Source organism: Argopecten irradians, chromosome 3, assembly GCF_041381155.1.
Source record: "Argopecten irradians isolate NY chromosome 3, Ai_NY, whole genome shotgun sequence".
NCBI lineage: Eukaryota > Metazoa > Mollusca > Bivalvia > Pectinida > Pectinidae > Argopecten > Argopecten irradians.
Window position 1 is genome coordinate 67,520,922 of NC_091136.1, and position 22,306 is coordinate 67,543,227.

A 22,306-nucleotide genomic window follows, 5' to 3' on the forward strand; every position below is an offset into this window, starting at 1 on the left:
CAAAGTGTTGTTATTTAAGGATCGATCCGAAATCCAAGATGGCCGCCAAAGCCGCCATCTTGAAAACACATTTTTAACTCAAGTTCTACCGATGCGATTTGGCTGAAACTTGCATGAAATGATCCTGACATGTTCCTGACAAAGTATTGTTACATCTCTAGTTGATCCCAAATCGAAGATGGCTACCATGACACGATATCTAATTAATTTCCTATATGTTAAGGCCCTTGGGCCTCTTGTTTAATTAATGGTGCCATACCTGTGATTCTTACCCATCGTAAGGAATTATGGGTAGGATCGTCAGGCTATACCTCAAACTGCTCTAACTTACTCTTAATCTGCTGAACAACGGTTGGGATAGCCGCCATTTTCCTGACAAGGTCAAAACAGACTCTATGTGTATATCTCTGTAAAATGTACATTTTTTCCAAAATATACAAACAACACAACAATCTACGGGTCAACAGTAACAGTACCTCTTTCTATTCAAGTTACTATTGTGCAAGCCTTCCTAATTTTTTTCCAACATATCTCTCTTCAGTACTTGATACATTTGATATATTGTGTACGTTGTTTGAAATACGGCAGCTTGGTTGACGATTGTACGGAAAAATTGATTGATGAGTTGAGAAACGCAGCTTTTTAAGTCAAATATTTCTTTCTAAAATGAAACGATACGCAATGTAGAATCATATATATAAACTGCCTAATTAAAACAAAAAATAATATAAAATAATTTTATTTCGTTTACTTTTCAATGGTGGTAATGGTGTAAAGTAAGTACTTTAAACGATTTTTCATAGTGAAAATATACCACTTGTCAGCGGTGGAGCATCTTTAAACATTATCTTTTATCAAAGACAAGTCCACTATGACATTCAATCAGGTGGCAGGTAGCCATGTACGTATCGAAATTTTTTTAGTAAAAACTTTCTCGACTCATATGGGCACTTATGCGTAAACGGATAATATCAGAACCGGAAAGGAATGAACAAAGCCTACTATTCCATTGGAAGGATAAACGAAAACTTTACATGGGAAGGATTGTTTAATATTCTTAAACAATGCTTCTTCTTTTTAGTGAAAATGTCTTAACTATAATTTATGATAATATATAAATGAAGGCCTCTGTCACATTCTTTTCATATACCTGCACCTTCTTACATCCTATCTTTACCCTTCCCTTATCCACACTTCCACAAAAAATACTATTTTATTGTTAATGTCATCTTGTATAATTTTGTATGTGTTACCTAATATTGTATGGAAAGGGCTTAATATAAGTTGGAAAACTTGTGCCCAATCCTTTTGTACATATTTGATACAATAAAATATGTTTAAACTAAAAACAGTAACAAGATGTACCTGAAGATGGCCAAGAGGCCAAATATTTATGAAAGAGAAATTTCTGTTTGAATTATGTATATTTATTCTCCCTCTGAGGACTAGTATTTGAAAATATTTACATTTCCGTTTTCTCTTTGCTATATAACCTTACCAACTGCGAAATCGTTTACACTTGCGTAAACGCAGCACTTGGTTGATAAGCAAGAATACACACAATGGAACACTGCATAATGCATGTATGAATGTAATGTAAATCTTAAATTATATATCAGAAAATGAAATATTTAACAAATATTGTATAAATGGGATGAAAAAAAAAATCAAGTTAATGTGGAACTATACTTTGTGTACTCTCTGAATTTGACTCCATTTCCCGCCAAATCAAAGCCAGCTGTTCCGGGATTCCATCAATCGACCGGCTGTTCCAACAATCTTATAACATTGAAAAAACAGAGTTTTATTTTATTTGAACACTTAGTTTAAATGAAATGGTTGGTCGAAATGTTAATATAACGAATGATTTTTATTTTTTGTTGCTTACTGGTGTGTAAACTGCATTTTTTGTACAGATATTTCAAACGCGCGTCATTTAAAATATATGTACAAACAAGAGATCCCAGAGGGATCTTGGCGCCCACCTAAGAATGATCTTTGTCTGACAAAGGAAAGAGGGATCTTTTCTCTGCTTTTCAAGCTTTTACTACATATTACTACACATGAAATTTGAGAAAGATCCCTTGACTACTTTCTGAGATATATAACAGTAACAAACTTCAATAATCAAAATTCAAGATGGCTACCTGTCGACCATCTTGTTCACCGATCGGTCCTAAAATGCAATATGCACAACTAGGACCCTAAGGGAACCTTTACATGAAATTTGAGAAAGATCCCTTCAGTACATTCTGAGAAATTGCGGAAAAAAACTTCAATTGTCAAAATCCAAGATGGCGTCCTGTTGGCTACCTGTCGGCCATCTTGTTCACCGATCGGTCCTAAAATGCAATATGCACAACTAGACCCCTAGAAGAACCTGCACATACAATTTGAGACAGATCCCTTCAGTACAGTCTTAGACATAGCGGAAAAAAACTTCAATTGTCAAAATCCAAGATGGCGTCCTATTGGCAATCTTGTTCATCGATCAGTACCAAAATGCAATTTGCATAACCAGGGACCTAGGGGAACCTGCACATGAAATTTGAGACAGATCGCTTCTGTACTTTCTAAGAAATAGTGGTAACAAACTTCAACTATCAAAATCCAAGATGGCGTCCTGTCGGCCATCTTGTTCACTGATCTGTCCAAAAATGCAATATGCACAACTAGACCCCTAGGGGAACCTGCACATGCAGTTTGATACAGATCCCTGGAGTACTTTCTGAGAAATAGTGGTAACAAGCTTTAACAATCAAAATCCAAGATGGCGGCCTGTCGGCCATCTTGTTCATCAATCGGTCCCAAAATGCAATATGCACAACTAGGTCCCTAGGGGAACCTGCACATGCAATTTGAGAAAGATCCCTTCTGTACTTTCTAAGAAATAGCTGTAACAAACTTCAATTGTCAAAATCCAAGATGGCGGCCTGTCGGCCATCTTGTTCATCGATCGGTCCCAAAATGCAATATGCACAACTAGGGCCCTAAGGGAACCTGTACATGAAATTTGAGAAGAATTCTTTTGGTACTTTTTGAGAAATAGCGGTAACAAACTTTAAACAATCAAAATCCAAGATGGCGGCCTGTCGGCCATCTTGGTAACCGATTGGTCCCAAAATGCAATATGCACAACAAGGCCCCTAGGGGAACTTACATGTGAAATTTGAGAAAGATCCCTTCAGTATATTCTGAGAAATAGCGGTAACAAACTTTAACTATCAAAATCCAAGATGGCTGCCTGGCGGCCATTTTGTTGACCGATTGGTCCCAAAATACAATATGCACAACTAGGGCCCTAGGGGAATCTACATATGAAATTTGAGAAACATCCCTATAGAACTTTCTGATTAAAAGCGGTAACAAGAATTGTTAACGGACGGAAGGACGGACGACGGACCACGGACAAAAAGCGATTTGAATAGCCCACTATCTGTTGATGGTGGGCTAAAAATGTAGTTTAAACACCAGTAAACAACAAAAAATAAGACCATTCTTTAAAGAGTGATATCTAAGGTTAGGACGGATGCATAGACACTTTCTATCAACTAAATTATGTTCAAGTACACCTAAGAAGTGATATATAGACATACAAAAAATCACTAGTTTAAACAGGGTCTTCCTGGTGCATATTGCAATTTTGGAGCCATCGGACAACAAGATGGCTGAAAGGTAGCTAATATTGATTTTGATAGTAGGATTTTGTTACGGCTATTTCTTCTCAATGGGTCTCTGAAATGTCATTTGTCTATAGATTGGCAATTGCATTTTGGACATGACGAATACACTGTTGATTTATGTAATCAGCAAGGATTAAAGACTACCAGCAAAAGAGATCGACATGTGAAGTTTCCCTAAATGTGCATTCAGTATTTGAAAAGGTCAGGGAAATGGAAAAGCAGTGAAAAGATCCCTCTTTCCACACTCAGACATAAATTGTTCATTCCTGGTTTACATTGTTGATATAAAAATCCATTGACAACTTTATTTATGAAGTTTAAGGGTTTAACGTACTTTCACGAATAATATAACTTCGTTTACGGGCACGAGTTTTATTTTGATTTGTTTGTGTCTATTTATAGTACAACAGAATGGAGACTAACTGGCAGGACAACCTTTCGTTACTGGAGAGTTTGAACTACATTATGACCAATGGGGTGGACTGTGACATATCCTTTAAGGTCGGGAAGGCGGGGTCAGAGGTCGTCTCCGCCCACAAGTTGATATTAGCCAGTAGGAGTTCAGTTTTCAGGGCTATATTGTACGGCCCCCTGGCGGAGAAAGGCCAAACTGTTGACATACCGGGTGTAGAAAGTGACATCTTCAAGTGTTTTCTCAGGTAACAATATTAACAAAAGTATTATAAATCGACCATAACTTATATTTATATATAGTTATTATAAACCGATAGTAACTTATATATCTATATATAGTTATTATAAACCGACAGTAACTTATATTTATATATAGTTATTATAAACCGACAGTAACTTATTTTTATATATAGTTATTATAAACCGACAGTAACTTATATTTATATATAGTTATTATAAACCGTCAGTAACTTATATTTATATATAGTTATTATAAACCGACAGTAACTTATATTTATATATAGTTATTATAAACCGACAGTAACTTATATTTATATATAGTTATTATAAACCGACAGTAACTTATATTTATATATAGTTATTATAAACCGTCAGTAACTTATATTTATATATAGTTATTATAAACCGTCAGTAACTTATATTTATATATAGTTATTATAAACCGACAGTAACTTATATTTATATATAGTTATTATAAACCGACAGTAACTTATATCTATATATAGTTATTATAAACCGACAGTAACTTATATTTATATATAGTTATTATAAACCGACAGTAACTTATATTTATATATAGCTATTATAAACCGAGAATAACTTATATTTATATATAGTTATTATAAACCGACAGTAACTTATATCTATATATAGTTATTATAAACCGACAGTAACTTATATTTATATATAGTTATTATAAACCGACAGTAACTTATATTTATATATAGTTATTATAAACCGACAGTAACTTATATTTATATATAGTTATTATAAACCGACAGTAACTTATTTTTATATATAGTTATTATAAACCGACAGTAACTTATATTTATATATAGTTATTATAAACCGTCAGTAACTTATATTTATATATAGTTATTATAAACCGACAGTAACTTATATTTATATATAGTTATTATAAACCGACAGTAACTTATTTTTATATATAGTTATTATAAACCGACAGTAACTGATATTTATATATAGTTATCATAAACCGACAGTAACTTATATTTATATATAGTAATTATAAACCGACAGTAACTTATATTTATATATAGTTATTATAAACCGACAGTAACTGATATTTATATATAGTTATTATAAACCGACAGTAACTGATATTTATATATAGTTATTATAAACCGACAGTAACTGATATTTATATATAGTTAATATACCCCGACAGTAACTGATATTTATATTTATTATACCTTTGCTTCCTTTTCACTATATAAAGAGTAGAAAATAGAAATACTATTCAAATCCAATCGTAATCCAGTCGTTTAAAACCGCTTTTTGTCGGGTAAATAGTCATTCGAACTATTTACCTGAAAATGAGCTATTTACCTGCATTCAAATTTTCGCGGAATTTTGCTTAATCATGAATTTGATTGGATAACGCATTGGGAGTACTTCATTCGGAACCTCTTTGACTGTATCCCATTTCCAACGAAAAAACACAAAGCGCTTAGGTGATCTAGATTTGAAGCTGCAGACGACAACTTGTTTACAACATTCGACAACCTATACTAGACTAGGAATCTCTCGAAAAATTGTTGACCGATAGGGACAGTGGAAATACACAGCAAGTTGTTAAAGGACTACGTACGAGAAAAATCACTGGGCACTATCGATGATATGGAATGTCACGGTGAAACAAGTGAAAATATCAACGGGTTATATGTTATAGCATTTTTCTCAACGGTATATTCGGGAAATATCACTTTCATTGTCCCCCTTGACACAACTATTTCCCTCGGCTTCGCCTCGGGAAATAGTTTATGTCTCGGGGGACAATAAAAGTGCTATTTCCCTCATACCCATTCAATAACTGTATAATATAGTTATTATAAACCGACAGTAACTGATATTTATATATAGTTATTATAAACCGACAGTAACTTATATTTATATATAGTTATTATAAACCGACAGTAACTTATATTTATATGTAGTTATTACATGTATACACCGACAGTAACTTATATTTATATAAAGTTATTATAAACCGACAGTAACTTATATTTATATATAGTTATTATAAACCGACAGTAACTTATATTTATATATAGTTATTATAAACCGACAGTAACTTATTTTTATATATAGTTATTATAAACCGACAGTAACTTATATTTATATATAGTTATTATAAACCGACAGTAACTGATATTTATATATAGTTATTATACACCGACAGTAACTTATATTTATATATAGTTATTATAAACCGACAGTAACTTATATTTATATGTAGTTATTACATGTATACACCGACAGTAACTTATATTTATATATAGTTATTATAAACCGACAGTAACTTATATTTATATATAGTTATTATAAACCGACGGTGACTTATATTTATATATAGTTATTATAAACCGACAGTAACTTATATTTATATATAGTTATTATAAACCGACAGTAACTTATATTTATATATAGTTATTATAAACCGACAGTAACTTATATTTATATATAGTTATTATAAACCGACAGTAACTTATATTTATATATAGTTATTATAAACCGACAGTAACTGATATTTATATATAGTTATCATAAACCGACAGTAACTTATATTTATATATAGTAATTATAAACCGACAGTAACTTATATTTATATATAGTTATTATAAACCGACAGTAACTGATATTTATATATAGTTATTATAAACCGACAGTAACTGATATTTATATATAGTTATTATAAACCGACAGTAACTGATATTTATATATAGTTAATATACCCCGACAGTAACTGATATTTATATTTATTATACCTTTGCTTCCTTTTCACTATATAAAGAGTAGAAAATAGAAATACTATTCAAATCCAATCGTAATCCAGTCGTTTAAAACCGCTTTTTGTCGGGTAAATAGTCATTCGAACTATTTACCTGAAAATGAGCTATTTACCTGCATTCAAATTTTCGCGGAATTTTGCTTAATCATGAATTTGATTGGATAACGCATTGGGAGTACTTCATTCGGAACCTCTTTGACTGTATCCCATTTCCAACGAAAAAACACAAAGCGCTTAGGTGATCTAGATTTGAAGCTGCAGACGACAACTTGTTTACAACATTCGACAACCTATACTAGACTAGGAATCTCTCGAAAAATTGTTGACCGATAGGGACAGTGGAAATACACAGCAAGTTGTTAAAGGACTACGTACGAGAAAAATCACTGGGCACTATCGATGATATGGAATGTCACGGTGAAACAAGTGAAAATATCAACGGGTTATATGTTATAGCATTTTTCTCAACGGTATATTCGGGAAATATCACTTTCATTGTCCCCCTTGACACAACTATTTCCCTCGGCTTCGCCTCGGGAAATAGTTTATGTCTCGGGGGACAATAAAAGTGCTATTTCCCTCATACCCATTCAATAACTGTATAATATAGTTATTATAAACCGACAGTAACTGATATTTATATATAGTTATTATAAACCGACAGTAACTTATATTTATATATAGTTATTATAAACCGACAGTAACTTATATTTATATGTAGTTATTACATGTATACACCGACAGTAACTTATATTTATATAAAGTTATTATAAACCGACAGTAAACTTATATTTATATATAGTTATTATAAACCGACAGTAACTTATATTTATATATAGTTATTATAAACCGACAGTAACTTATTTTTATATATAGTTATTATAAACCGACAGTAACTTATATTTATATATAGTTATTATAAACCGACAGTAACTGATATTTATATATAGTTATTATACACCGACAGTAACTTATATTTATATATAGTTATTATAAACCGACAGTAACTTATATTTATATGTAGTTATTACATGTATACACCGACAGTAACTTATATTTATATATAGTTATTATAAACCGACAGTAACTTATATTTATATATAGTTATTATAAACCGACGGTGACTTATATTTATATATAGTTATTATAAACCGACAGTAACTTATATTTATATATAGTTATTATAAACCGACAGTAACTTATATTTATATATAGTTATTATAAACCGACCGCAACTTATATTTATATATAGTTATTATAAACCGACAGTAACTTGTATTTATATATAGTTATTATAAACCGACTGTAACTTATATTTATATATAGTTATTATAAACCGACAGTAACTGATATTTATATATAGTTATTATAAACCGACTGTAACTTATATTTATATATAGTTATTATAAACCGACAGTAACTTATATTTATATATAGTTATTATAAACCGACAGTAACTTATATTTATATATAGTTATTATAAACCGACAGTAACTTATATTTATATATAGTTATTATAAACCGACAGTAACTTATATTTATATATAGTTATTATAAACCGACAGCAACTTATATTTATATATAGTTATTATAAACCGACAGTAACTAATATTTCACCATTGACTTTAATAAATAATAAATTTTAATTCTTTACAATCACCGAAATCAAAAGGTAATTAGTTATATCACTTGATTAGGGAAAGCCTTAATATGTGGCTATATCTTTTCTAAAATGGCTGAATAAAAGAATACTTTAGAATTTCAGAAAATAATGTCAAGTTTGTTTGTCAAGAAAGTATTTCATATTGATTTGAATATTGTTATTAAATTTAGACTAGCCTGATAATCTTTTGAACAACTCATTAGAAATATGACAAGATAGTATCTTTATATAACTTAAACTATTTTAAATTCATTCCTGTGAATTTACTATGAATATTTGGATCACTCTTGTCAGCTAAAATATTTCCTTACATGTTCGAAGCTTGTTTAAACTTCTATAGTTTTTCTACCAGTAGGTTTCAGTATAATTGCGGAAAGCTTAACGTCACCACAAAAACGAAATCAATACATTTTACTGACAAAAATAAAATAAGACTAAATTCAGATGAATATATACTCATTTATTCTCGGGTTCGCTAAACCTAAAATGCATTATTTCATATACAAAATTGTAGTTAAATAAATTATCGTACATGTCATTTTAAACATTAAACATTGTAGGTATGTGCACACAGACCAATGTTCTATAACACTGGACAACGTGACCGGTCTGATGTACACAGCCCACAAGTACAGCGTCCGACGTCTGGTCAAAGAGTGTGCTCAGTTCATGATTGACAACATGTCCCAGCCAATGTATGTACGGTAATGGAAAACGCACATTTGTTTTCCGATCCGGAATTACATCAGAAAAGTTTGGAATTTATAGAGAACCACAGTGAAGATATAATGCAATCCAAGCTCCTCAAAGATTTAGGTCCGGAATGTCTTGGTGAAGTACTCAGGTCAGACAAACTTGCCGCCAGTGAAGAGGACATCTTTGCTGCCGTTCTGTCGTGGGCTGACTGTCGATGTACAGAAAAGGGTCTAGAAGTGAACGGCCCTAACATACGTCAGGTCCTTGGGGATCTACTCTACCTGGTTAGATTTCCGCTGATGCCCCCGGATGGCTTCGTGGCTATATCTGAACAGAATGTAGGTCTTTTCACATCAAACGAGGAAATCAAATTACTGAGAGGACAAATAAAAAATGAATTTTCAAAGACTCAATTTCCTTCTAGAAAACGTCAAGGTACTCTACTCCAAGATGTTTGTTACAGGTTCAATGACAATAACATAAGTCATGGATGGTCGTACTCCAAACCAGACACATTGCAGTTTACGGTCTCAAAAGCTGTAGACGTAGTTGGCGTTGTTCTCTTTGGGAATCCGAGTTCCACATACAATGTCCATGTAGGCATCATAGAATTGAACCAAACTGTCTATAGAACGGTGACAGTGGAATCAACAGAGAAGACATTCAAGGTACTGTTCAGTAAACCTGTTCCTGTCAAAGCTGGTTCATATTATACTCTAAAAGCAGATCTACAAAATGGTCCATCAGGTTACAAAGAAAACAACGGATTGACGAGTGTAACATGTAAATCCACAGTGTTTACTTTCCAAACTGCTCCAGGCACTAATAACTATACGGCCACCCCAAGACAGATATATGGAATTATTTTCAGCACATAATAATGGGATTTTCCATGGATATTTTCACACAAAACAATGATATTAAAGACCAAGAAAATGTATGAAGCTTCAAATGGTTTTAAGGAAATGAGATCAAGTGTTCTTTCGACAAGTGACATACACCATTAATTAAATACATACGATGCGAAGAAGATTACAGAGAGTGAAACGTGGGATATATCTGAAATTAATCCTCCGTTCAAGACATTTTCTGACAAAAAACATGATGTCGATTCTATGACTAGTATTCGAACCTCATGGTCTTGTTAGCTGCTAGAAATAATCATCTAGATTAGTGACTTCATTTGACCATTAGCAAAACGTGGTGGGAATCTGTTGTGGGTATTTAAATATCATTATGTGAAGAAAACAAAAGTTTTGAAAATGCATTAAAAACCTGTTATAAATCGAGTAATATTTGTGAAGGATCGATGCGATAAAGGCTGAACTTCGGCTCAGTGGGTATAAGGTTAAGATCTGGGACGCGCTTGTGTGTAATCAAAAGTGTGTTGTTTATTTGGTGTCGTAGATCTTCCTCGGGTGAGTATAAATGTATGTAGTCTCTATAAGTATGATATACGATGAACAAACACAGGCCAGATGTATTTGTCGTAATAAACTACATTTGGTTTCCAACACACACGTATGTCTATATTGATACAGTACAAATATCAGTTCAGAAGTGGATTTCGTAACGCGCCATATGTTTTATTTGTACGGTTGAGTGGATGATAGTGTGCCTGTATAAATACGAAAACAAGACCTGCTACACATAACTTTATACATGTACATCTCCATAGTCGGTCTACTTCTTGCAATAACCGAAAAGAAAGGTCGTCCATAGTTGTCAAATCACACAACGTTTTAATCACATATGCCTGATATCAGCTAGTATAGTTGTAGTGTGCCAGAGGTGTCCAGTATCAAGGTGTGTCATTTTAAACAACAAGGGTTAGTTATCATATACTCAATATAACGGTAAACAGTGTTTTACATTAACAGGGCGGGGAAAACCACCAACTTAAATAGAAACTACAGTATAATACCCCAATTGGAGTATGGATTTGTTACTATAATATAATAAAGCGGGGTACAAATTATTGTTTCAGATATACATTTGATTTTACATACATCACGAAAATATACAATGAAATAAAGAATGTCGATCTGCAACCAGAAAATATGCAAAATCACACTTTTTGACCCCAAAATTGTTTCAGAAGAATTAATACGGGTGTTTGATTATTTTATATAGAAAAATGGTCACTGTAAATGTGTGCTACTGGGCGATTTCTAATAACATCGACATCTGGCTGATCTTACCTTTACCAGTAAGAAGTAAGGTATCGTCTTCCAGTTCTCGTTCTGTAATGATTTGTTCTATGAGAAATGCCTTTCATGATTATATCTCATTATGTTGATAAAAAAATTAATGGCCAAATAAATTGACTTTTATACCAGGAATCTCCCATCTTAGGTCCATTTCTACTTTCACTTTCGACGCCCTGTCAGTTTATAAACATTGATTTTGAATGTCCCATCCACAGCCGGTGTATGGATGAAGTACTGACCTGATGGACGACCTGATGAACAAGAAAGTGTTGTCATGAGGGATACTGGGTAACAACGTCGGTACAAGATGGAGACATCCGACTTCTCAGGCAAACAACTGACTGAGGAACCGCACTACTCGGCCCCAAAGGATGAAGGGAAAGCTAATGAGACATTTGAGGCATGCGAAGTTTCCGACGAAAAATCGTATCTGATTTCCAAGCCTAAAAATGGAGACGTGTTGGGGAAATCAAGTGATTTTGAGAATGTGGTCAAGGTTCCTCTCCGGTTCTTCATACTAGGCCCAATGCTATTTATAATGATATTTTGTTTTGCTACTAATTCGCTTATCATTACACAATATGTTTACGATGTCATTGAGAAAGAAGAGTTTCCAGAAAAACACTTCAACAAAAGTGAGGATGTAGTCGTCTGTTATGAGAATAAGACTTCACAGGACTATTTAGACCAACAGGTGGTCCAGAGACAAGCGTCCACTTACAATATATACGTGGCTCTGTGTGCCGGTATCCCAGGGATGTTCTCCAACCTTGTCCTCGCCTCCCTAAGTGACAGGTACGGCCGGAAACCCTTTATCTGTGTCAGTATTACTGGCATGTTTGTAGCTACATCCATGCTGGCCGTGGGGGTATACCTGGAGTGGAATATTTATGCATTACTTGCCTTTCAATTTGTTGGAGGATCCACTGGAGGTTGGATAGCTGCTCTTTCGATTGGTTTTGCTGCCGTGGCGGATATTACCAGAGCAGGACGATCGAGAGCCTTTGCCATTGTGTTGATAGAAATAGCAGTGGGGATGGGTGCCCTTGTCGGATCAGCCTTGTCTGGCTATCTCATTGATGGTGTCGGCTATTACACGGCATTGGTCATCAGCGCATCTGTCGCCTGTACTGCCCTTATGCTTTCTCTCATTTTCCCAGAAACACTCAAAAAGGAACATTCCAGGAAACATAACGTTTTACAAACTTTCAAGAATATATTTCTGTTTTACTCCGGTGACATTTCTGTTGTTGGGAGAAGATGGAAGTTCTTGGCATGTTTGACGGCTTTGTTCTTCACTTTTCTCTCCAATTTTGGGAAGCTGGGAATTGAGACGTTGTACCAGTTAAACTCGCCGTTCTGCTGGAGCCCAGTAAAGGTGGGCTGGTACACAACGCTCCGGGCAGGACTGCCTCTCGTGATCGGGATGGGACTTATCAAGCCCTTCCAGGCCTGCATAGACGAACACGTGATTGGTATCCTAGGTACCATATCCTATATAGCAGGCTACGTGTTAGAGGCACTGGCCACCAACGACCTCATGATGTTCATAGGTATTGTATCTATGTTTTATTCTATTTCTTACACCGATAATATCAACCATATGGATATGTTGAAACTTCATTTTGATTGAGCAGCCAATTTGTATCCTATATCAAGAACAAAACACATTTATGAAAAATTATGCTCAAAAGCTAAAACGTGTTATATGTTTCAGTTGCCTTCATAAGTTTTATGGGTGCTTTGCCTGTACCCATCCTCAGAGCCATCATGTCACACATGACACCTCCGGAACAACAAGGCAAGTATTGTTTAGTCACATGACACCTCCGGAACAACAAGGTAAGTAATGCTATTCACGTAACACCTCCGGAACAACAAGGTAAGTAATGCTAGTCACATGACACCTCCGGCACAACAAGGTAAGTAACGATAGTCACGTGACACCACCGGAACAACAAGGTAAGTAATGTTAGTCACATGACACCTCCGGAACAACAAGGTAAGTAACGATAGTCACATGACACCTCCGGAACAACAAGGTAAGTAATGCTAGTCACGTGACACCACCGGAACAACAAGGTAAGTAATGCTTTTCACGTGACACCTCCGGAACAACAAGGTAAGTAATGCTAGTCACATGACACCTCCGGAACAACAAGGTAAGTAACGATAGTCACGTGACACCTCCGGAACAACAAGGTAAGTAATGCTAGTCACATGACACCTCCGGAACAACAAGGTAAGTAATGCTAGTCACATGACACCTGGTCACACGGTCATGTGACAGAAAGACAGGTATTAGTGATCGCATAGTATATTTTTACAAATCAAAGAAACCAATTGATTCACATGACAAGTGACACAATAAATATTTATAGTTACCGGGACTTGATGCTTCTAGAATTTAAGATACACATGACAAATGCCATATTTTATAATTTGATATAAACATCACATGTCTTATAAGGATTTGGAAACAACAACGCTTGAAAAGATGTAGATAATTATATCAAATATCTTGATATTATTATCCAACATCATAACGGGAATCGGCCACATACCCCTTTATATAGACGTAAACAGAAAGTAATGCGTCTTCCTTTTTAGGTTCCCTTTTTGCTGGAGTGGCAGCAGTGGAGACGGTCTGTACTGTTGTGGGAAGCGTGACTGGTAACGCCATCTACGCCGCTACGGTTGATTGGTTCCGAGGATTCACATTTCTTCTGTTTGCTGGTTATACGGGGATAACAGGTGTGCTCATCTTGTAGGTATATTAATATAATTATAATACTATTGTGACGAGAAATGTTGTTATGCATTATGTAAATACACATTATGAAAGGTTCGTATTTATCAGTTATATTAACTACAAACATGTACCTATGAGAACACAATAATCTAAATCTTGATATGATACGTGTATTTATTTTGAATATTAACAGCTCGTGACCAAGTCAAATTTTAAGAACAAGACATAAACTGGGTTTCTCTCCACACTGTTCTGTATTGATATATTGAATGTAAAATATCTGTCGTAATAACTGTTTATGAACGTTCTATAGGCCAAACAATAGGTCTATACTTAAACGTCTCACCACACAAACTCTACGTGGTGGTATACAGTACCCAGGACATAACTCTCACCCACAAACTCTACGTGGTGGTAATACAGTACCCAGGACAGTACTCACCCACAAACTCTACGTGGTGGTATACAGTACCCAGGACAGTACTCACCCACAAACTCTACGTGGTGGTATACAGTACCCAGGACAGTACTCACCCACAAACTCTACGTGGTGGTATACAGTACCCAGGACATAATTCACCCACAAACTCTACGTGGTGGTATACAGTACCCAGGACAGTACTCACCCACAAACTCTACGTGGTGGTATACAGTACCCAGGACATAATTCACCCACAAACTCTACGTGGTGGTATACAGTACCCAGGACAGTACTCACCCACAAACTCTACGTGGTGGTATATACAGTACCCAGGGACACGTGGTGTATACAGTACCCAGGACATACTCACCCACAAACTCTACGTGGTGGTATACAGTACCCAGGACAGTACTCACCCACAAACTCTACGTGGTGGTATATAGTACCCAGGACAGTACTCACCCACAAACTCTACGTGGTGGTATACAGTACCCAGGACAGTACTCACCCACAAACTCTACGTGGTGGTATACAGTACCCAGGACAGTACTCACCCACAAACTCTACGTGGTGGTATACAGTACCCAGGACATTACTCACCACAAACTCTACGTGGTGGTATACAGTACCCAGGACAGTACTCACCCACAAACTCTACGTGGTGGTATACAGTACCCAGGACAGTACTCACCCACAAACTCTACGTGGTGGTATACAGTACCCAGGACAGTACTCACCCACAAACTCTACGTGGTGGTATACAGTACCCAGGACAGTACTCACCCACAAACTCTACGTGGTGGTATACAGTACCCAGGACAGTACTCACCCACAAACTCTACGTGGTGGTATACAGTACCCAGGACAGTACTCACCCACAAACTCTACTGGTGGTATACAGTACCCAGGACATACTCACCCACAAACTCTACGTGGTGGTATACAGTACCCAGACAGTACTCACCCACAAACTCTACGTGGTGGTATACAGTACCCAGGACAGTACTCACCCACAAACTCTACGTGGTGGTATACAGTACCCAGGACAGTACTCACCCACAAACTCTACGTGGTGGTATACAGTACCCAGGACAGTACTCACCCACAAACTCTACGTGGTGGTATACAGTACCCAGGACAGTACTCACCCACACAACTCTACGTGGTGGTATACAGTACCCAGGACAGTATCACCACAAACTCTACGTGGTGGTATACAGTACCCAGGACAGTACTCACCCACAAACTCTACGTGGTGGTATACAGTACCCAGGACATAATTCACCCACAAACTCTACGTGGTGGTATACAGTACCCAGGACAGTACTCACCCACAAACTCTACGTGGTGGTATACAGTACCCAGGACAGTACTCACCCACAAACTCTACGTGGTGGTATACAGTACCCAGGACAGTACTCACCCACAAACTCTACGTGGTGGTATACAGTACCCAGGACAGTACTCACCCACAAACTCTACGTGGTGGTATACAGTACCCAGGACAGTACTCACCCACAAACTCTACGTGGTGGTATACAGTACCCAGGACAGTACTCACCCACAAACTCTACGTGGTGGTATACAGTACCCAGGACAGTACTCACCCACAAACTCTACGTGGTGGTATACAGTACCCAGGACAGTACTCACCCACAAACTCTACGTGGTGGTATACAGTACCCAGGACAGTACTCACCCACAAACTCTACGTGGTGGTATACAGTACCCAGGACAGTACTCACCCACAAACTCTACGTGGTGGTATACAGTACCCAGGACAGTACTCACCCACAAACTCTACGTGGTGGTTACATACCAGTACCCAGGACAGTACTCACCCACAAACTCTACGTGGTGGTATACAGTACCCAGGACAGTACTCACCCACAAACTCTACGTGGTGGTATACAGTACCCAGGACATAATTCACCCACAAACTCTACGTGGTGGTATACAGTACCCAGGACAGTACTCACCCACAAACTCTACGTGGTGGTATACAGTACCCAGGACAGTACTCACCCACAAACTCTACGTGGTGGTATACAGTACCCAGGACATAATTCACCCACAAACTCTACGTGGTGGTATACAGTACCCAGGACAGTACTCACCCACAAACTCTACGTGGTGGTATACAGTACCCAGGACAGTACTCACCCACAAACTCTACGTGGTGGTATACAGTACCCAGGACAGTACTCACCCACAAACTCTACGTGGTGGTATACAGTACCCAGGACAGATAACTCACCCACAAACTCTACGTGGTGGTATACAGTACCCAGGACAGTACTCACCCACAAACTCTACGTGGTGGTATACAGTACCCAGGACAGTACTCACCCACAAACTCTACGTGGTGGTATACAGTACCCAGGACAGTACTCACCCACAAACTCTACGTGGTGGTATACAGTACCCAGGACATAATTCACCCACGTGTACTCACCCCACAAACTCTACGTGGTGGTATACAGTACCCAGGACAGTACTCACCCACAAACTCTACGTGGTGGTATACAGTACCCAGGACAGACTCACCCACAAACTCTACGTGGTGGTATACAATACCCAGGACAGTACTCACCCACAAACTCTACGTGGTGGTATACAGTACCCAGGACAGTACTCACCCACAAACTCTACGTGGTGGTATACAGTACCCAGGACAGTACTCACTCCACAAACTCTACGTGGTGGTATACAGTACCCAGGACAGTACTCACCCACAAACTCTACGTGGTGGTATACAGTACCCAGGACAGTACTCACCCACAAACTCTACGTGGTGGTATACAGTACCCAGGACAGTACTCACCCACAAACTCTACGTGGTGGTATACAGTACCCAGGACAGTACTCACCCACAAACTCTACGTGGTGGTATACAGTACCCAGGACATAATTCACCCACAAACTCTACGTGGTGGTATACAGTACCCAGGACAGTACTCACCCACAAACTCTACGTGGTGGTATACAGTACCCAGGACAGTACTCACCCACAAACTCTACGTGGTGGTATACAGTACCCAGGACAGTACTCACCCACAAACTCTACGTGGTGGTATACAGTACCCAGGACAGTACTCACCCACAAACTCTACGTGGTGGTATACAGTACCCAGGACAGTACTCACCCACAAACTCTACGTGGTGGTATACAGTACCCAGGACAGTACTCACCCACAAACTCTACGTGGTGGTATACAGTACCCAGGACATAATTCACCCACAAACTCTACGTGGTGGTATACAGTACCCAGGACATAATTCACCCACAAACTCTACGTGGTGGTATACAGTACCCAGGACAGTACTCACCCACAAACTCTACGTGGTGGTATACAGTACCCAGGACAGTACTCACCCACAAACTCTACGTGGTGGTATACAGTACCCAGGACAGTACTCACCCACAAACTCTACGTGGTGGTATACAGTACCCAGGACAGTACTCACCCACAAACTCTACGTGGTGGTATACAGTACCCAGGACATAATTCACCCACAAACTCTACGTGGTGGTATACAGTACCCAGGACAGTACTCACCCACAAACTCTATACAGTACCCAGGACAGTACTCACCCACAAACTCTACGTGGTGGTATACAGTACCCAGGACAGTACTCACCCACAAACTCTACGTGGTGGTATACAGTACCCAGGACAGTACTCACCCACAAACTCTACGTGGTGGTATACAGTACCCAGGACAGTACTCACCCACAAACTCTACGTGGTGGTATACAGTACCCAGGACATAATTCACCCACAAACTCTACGTGGTGGTATACAGTACCCAGGACAGTACTCACCCACAAACTCTACGTGGTGGTATACAGTACCCAGGACAGTACTCACCCACAAACTCTACGTGGTGGTATACAGTACCCAGGACAGTACTCACCCACAAACTCTACGTGGTGGTATACAGTACCCAGGACAGTACTCACCCACAAACTCTACGTGGTGGTATACAGTACCCAGGACAGTACTCACCCACAAACTCTACGTGGTGGTATACAGTACCCAGGACAGTAATCACCCACAAACTCTACGTGGTGGTATACAGTACCCAGGACAGTACTCACCCACAAACTCTACGTGGTGGTATACAGTACCCAGGACAGTACTCACCCACAAACTCTACGTGGTGGTATACAGTACCCAGGACAGTACTCACCCACAAACTCTACGTGGTGGTATACAGTACCCAGGACAGTACTCACCCACAAACTCTACGTGGTGGTATACAGTACCCAGGACAGTACTCACCCACAAACTCTACGTGGTGGTATACAGTACCCAGGACAGTACTCACCCACAAACTCTACGTGGTGGTATACAGTACCCAGGACAGTACTCACCCACAAACTCTACGTGGTGGTATACAGTACCCAGGACAGTACTCACCCACAAACTCTACGTGGTGGTATACAGTACCCAGGACAGTACTCACCCACAAACTCTACGTGGTGGTATACAGTACCCAGGACATAATTCACCCACAAACTCTACGTGGTGGTATACAGTACCCAGGACAGTATTCACCCACAAACTCTACGTGGTGGTATACAGTACCCAGGACAGTACTCACCCACAAACTCTACGTGGTGGTATACAGTACCCAGGACAGTACTCACCCACAAACTCTACGTGGTGGTATACAGTACCCAGGACAGTACTCACCCACAAACTCTACGTGGTGGTATATACAGTACCCAGGACATAATTCACCCACAAACTCTACGTGGTGGTATACAGTACCCAGGACATAATTCACCCACAAACTCTACGTGGTGGTATACAGTACCCAGGACATAATTCACCCACAAACTCTACGTGGTGGTATACAGTACCCAGGACATAATTCACCCACAAACTCTACGTGGTGGTATACAGTACCCAGGACAGTACTCACCCACAAACTCAAAAAAATTTCAATGTAAAAAAAACTACATACATAATTATGAATCAAACAAGTTACAAAATACTTGAATCTAGTAACAGTTTTAGTAAAAATTAAGATGGCAAAATAACGCTATACAAAGAGCAATTTGCACGTGACTAAATAAAAAAAAAATAATGTGTGGGAACTATATTTTCTCTATTTCTGTTAAGTGTTTATATCTTAAATTTCATTATTTAAGAAAATTTTCTTTGAGGAGGCCTTACGCTTTGAAAAAAACACTATTATAGTACAAATAGTAATTGTCGCACGGCCACATTTCTAGGGATTAACACGTTTCAGACAGAGTTATAAATTTCAAAGTTATCTTTCAGAGAAAATAACATAGAAATAGTCACATAAAACAAAGCGTAATTATCAATAAATGATGCATCTTTGGTATCACCACTGAGAAATGAGGTAAATTTTAACAACACAAATGTTTTAGGTATTTTTTCAATTAGGGTATCAATTTGGGTACAATATCAATTTGGGTACAATGACGTTACCGAACATAATTATTTATACATTTGTCGTAATGTAGTCAAGATATCGGAATACATTCTAATGTATATATAGAGAATACATGGTTAGTATCTTACAACACAAGGTTTATTTTGGTGCGAGACTTAGGAAAGCCGAGATGACGAGGCTTTGCCGAGTCGTCTCGGCATTCCATGTCGAGCACCAAAATAAAACTTGTATTGTAAGATACTAACCGTGTATTCGGTTTATCCTGCAACCATTATGGCATTCAAAACGAAAGCAAATTGACAGTTCCTTACTTTGTTTCGCTCGAAGCGAGACGCTTCTTTGATGCGGAATGAGAGTGTACTCCTTTTTAATACTGCCGTGGGAAATAAATAAGCGCATTCACTAACAGTAACCGTAATTCTATTCAGTGTGATATATCACTGAAAGGAAATGAAAATACTCAAATAACAATAAATGGTCTACCCATTAAAGAATTACTTAACAATACATACCTTTGTCATGAGCCAAGAAAAAGACGACACCGTCATACGAGATTTTCGATATCGTAAAAATGACGTCATTTCGGTGAATGTGACGTCACGTTTTAGCGGGACTGAATGACGTTTAATTCACCGGAAGGTTCAAGTTCTGGGTCAAGTTAGAAAAAGGTCCGTCAGATATGGAACAAATTCACGTGATCGTATTGAGGGATAAAGCATTTCGTATTGACAGATAAAGCACAAGTTTACCCGGCAGTAGTTATCGGTCAGTATGTGGGACAGTTGCAGGATAAAACTATTATACATGTGTCGTAATGTAGTCAAGATATCGGAATACATTCTAATGTACATAATTATTATAGATTCTTATGTACACATTAAAGTGCAGAATGAATACATTTTAATACATTTATTTATATATGTGGCGTAGTTTAATATTAATTTCTAATGCACACGCCTTTATCTTTCAGGATATTGTTCCTCGATCCAGAATGAAGAAAAAGGCAGAAACGTATACGTATACCAAGCTATACACATGAAGACATGGATATATAACCAGATGCTTGTCCAGATTAAAAAAAACTAAAATGGAGGAAACCTACGACAGAAATAAAGATAATATTGCATAAAATGCAATAATGAATTCAACAAAATTTTGGTAAAACCAAAGGAAATTTTGCACCAAAATATGAAATAGAGAGATCTCTCTACACACATCTCTGAAAAGAAAATGAAATGATATTTGCTGTACAAATCAGTATTAAATCACTACAATTAGAATATGGTGTGTATCTGAAAAATCTTAATTCATGAAATTAATGTACGAATGATTATTTATTATGTCTATGTAAATGTGCAATTGATTTTACAACCATCCATGACATTGATTAGTAACAATTTAATTAATTGATGTTTGAGTTTTATGTTGGTAAATTGTTACATATTGTATATCAACCATGTAGACAAACACGTTGTGTTAGTTTGGACTGAAGAAGGCCCTATAGTGACTGAATATATATTCCATACAAATGAATTTTGATTTTACTTTGAATTTGTTTTTGCCTTTTATTTCGGATTATTAATATACTAGCTTTATACCGTTTTTATCTCATTACCTATATCAACCGGCTTGTTTTTATTTTCATTCCGTAAATACACGTATGAACATGCACGATCGGTATGATCATTTCGTAGCATCCCAACCGCTGTTAATTATGTGTGGAAAGAAATTACTCTCCCATGGTGTAGTTTGTTATATTTACGTCCTATTAACAGCCAGGGTCATTTAAGGACGCCCTCCAATGCCCATTTTAGTGCTTTATCACTAGAAGAATGGCGTCAAAGAGAGCAAATACTGACAACGGACGAACCAGTCATACCACTCCCTAACGGGGCCTTAGACTATGGTGTATCTTGACCAAAGGACTGAACGTAGCGCCAGAGCGCTCAGCTGAAGGCCAAAGTGAGGCGGTGTGGAGGAGA

The 22,306-nt window shown here is 37.4% G+C and overlaps 3 protein-coding genes across 11 annotated transcripts; all 3 read left to right on the forward strand.

Annotated features, from left to right (window-relative positions):
• The first annotated feature begins 4,094 nt into the window (after positions 1-4,094).
• Positions 4,095-9,520, forward strand: LOC138319815 (BTB/POZ domain-containing protein 6-like). Its single transcript, XM_069262946.1, has 2 exons — positions 4,095-4,342; positions 9,373-9,520. The coding sequence occupies exons 1-2, from the start codon at positions 4,095-4,097 to the stop codon at positions 9,518-9,520; spliced, it is 396 nt and encodes a 131-aa protein (XP_069119047.1).
• LOC138319402 (lysosomal proton-coupled steroid conjugate and bile acid symporter SLC46A3-like) lies at positions 4,223-21,875 on the forward strand. Of its 9 annotated transcripts, none has more exons than XM_069262511.1 (6): positions 10,384-10,926; positions 11,642-11,729; positions 11,934-13,271; positions 13,436-13,519; positions 14,329-14,472; positions 21,295-21,875. In XM_069262511.1, the coding sequence occupies exons 3-6, from the start codon at positions 12,026-12,028 to the stop codon at positions 21,408-21,410; spliced, it is 1,590 nt and encodes a 529-aa protein (XP_069118612.1). In that variant the 5' UTR covers positions 10,384-10,926; positions 11,642-11,729; positions 11,934-12,025; the 3' UTR covers positions 21,411-21,875. The 9 variants fall into 9 exon arrangements, with proteins under 9 accessions (XP_069118614.1, XP_069118612.1, XP_069118613.1 ...); XM_069262512.1 differs by having other exon boundaries at positions 11,642-11,724; XM_069262513.1 differs by lacking the exons at positions 10,384-10,926; positions 11,642-11,729 and adding an exon at positions 4,223-4,342.
• On the forward strand, positions 9,520-10,386 carry LOC138319816 (BTB/POZ domain-containing protein 6-like). Its single transcript, XM_069262947.1, has one exon. The coding sequence runs from the start codon at positions 9,520-9,522 to the stop codon at positions 10,384-10,386; it is 867 nt and encodes a 288-aa protein (XP_069119048.1).
• Positions 21,876-22,306: the final 431 nt, after the last annotated feature.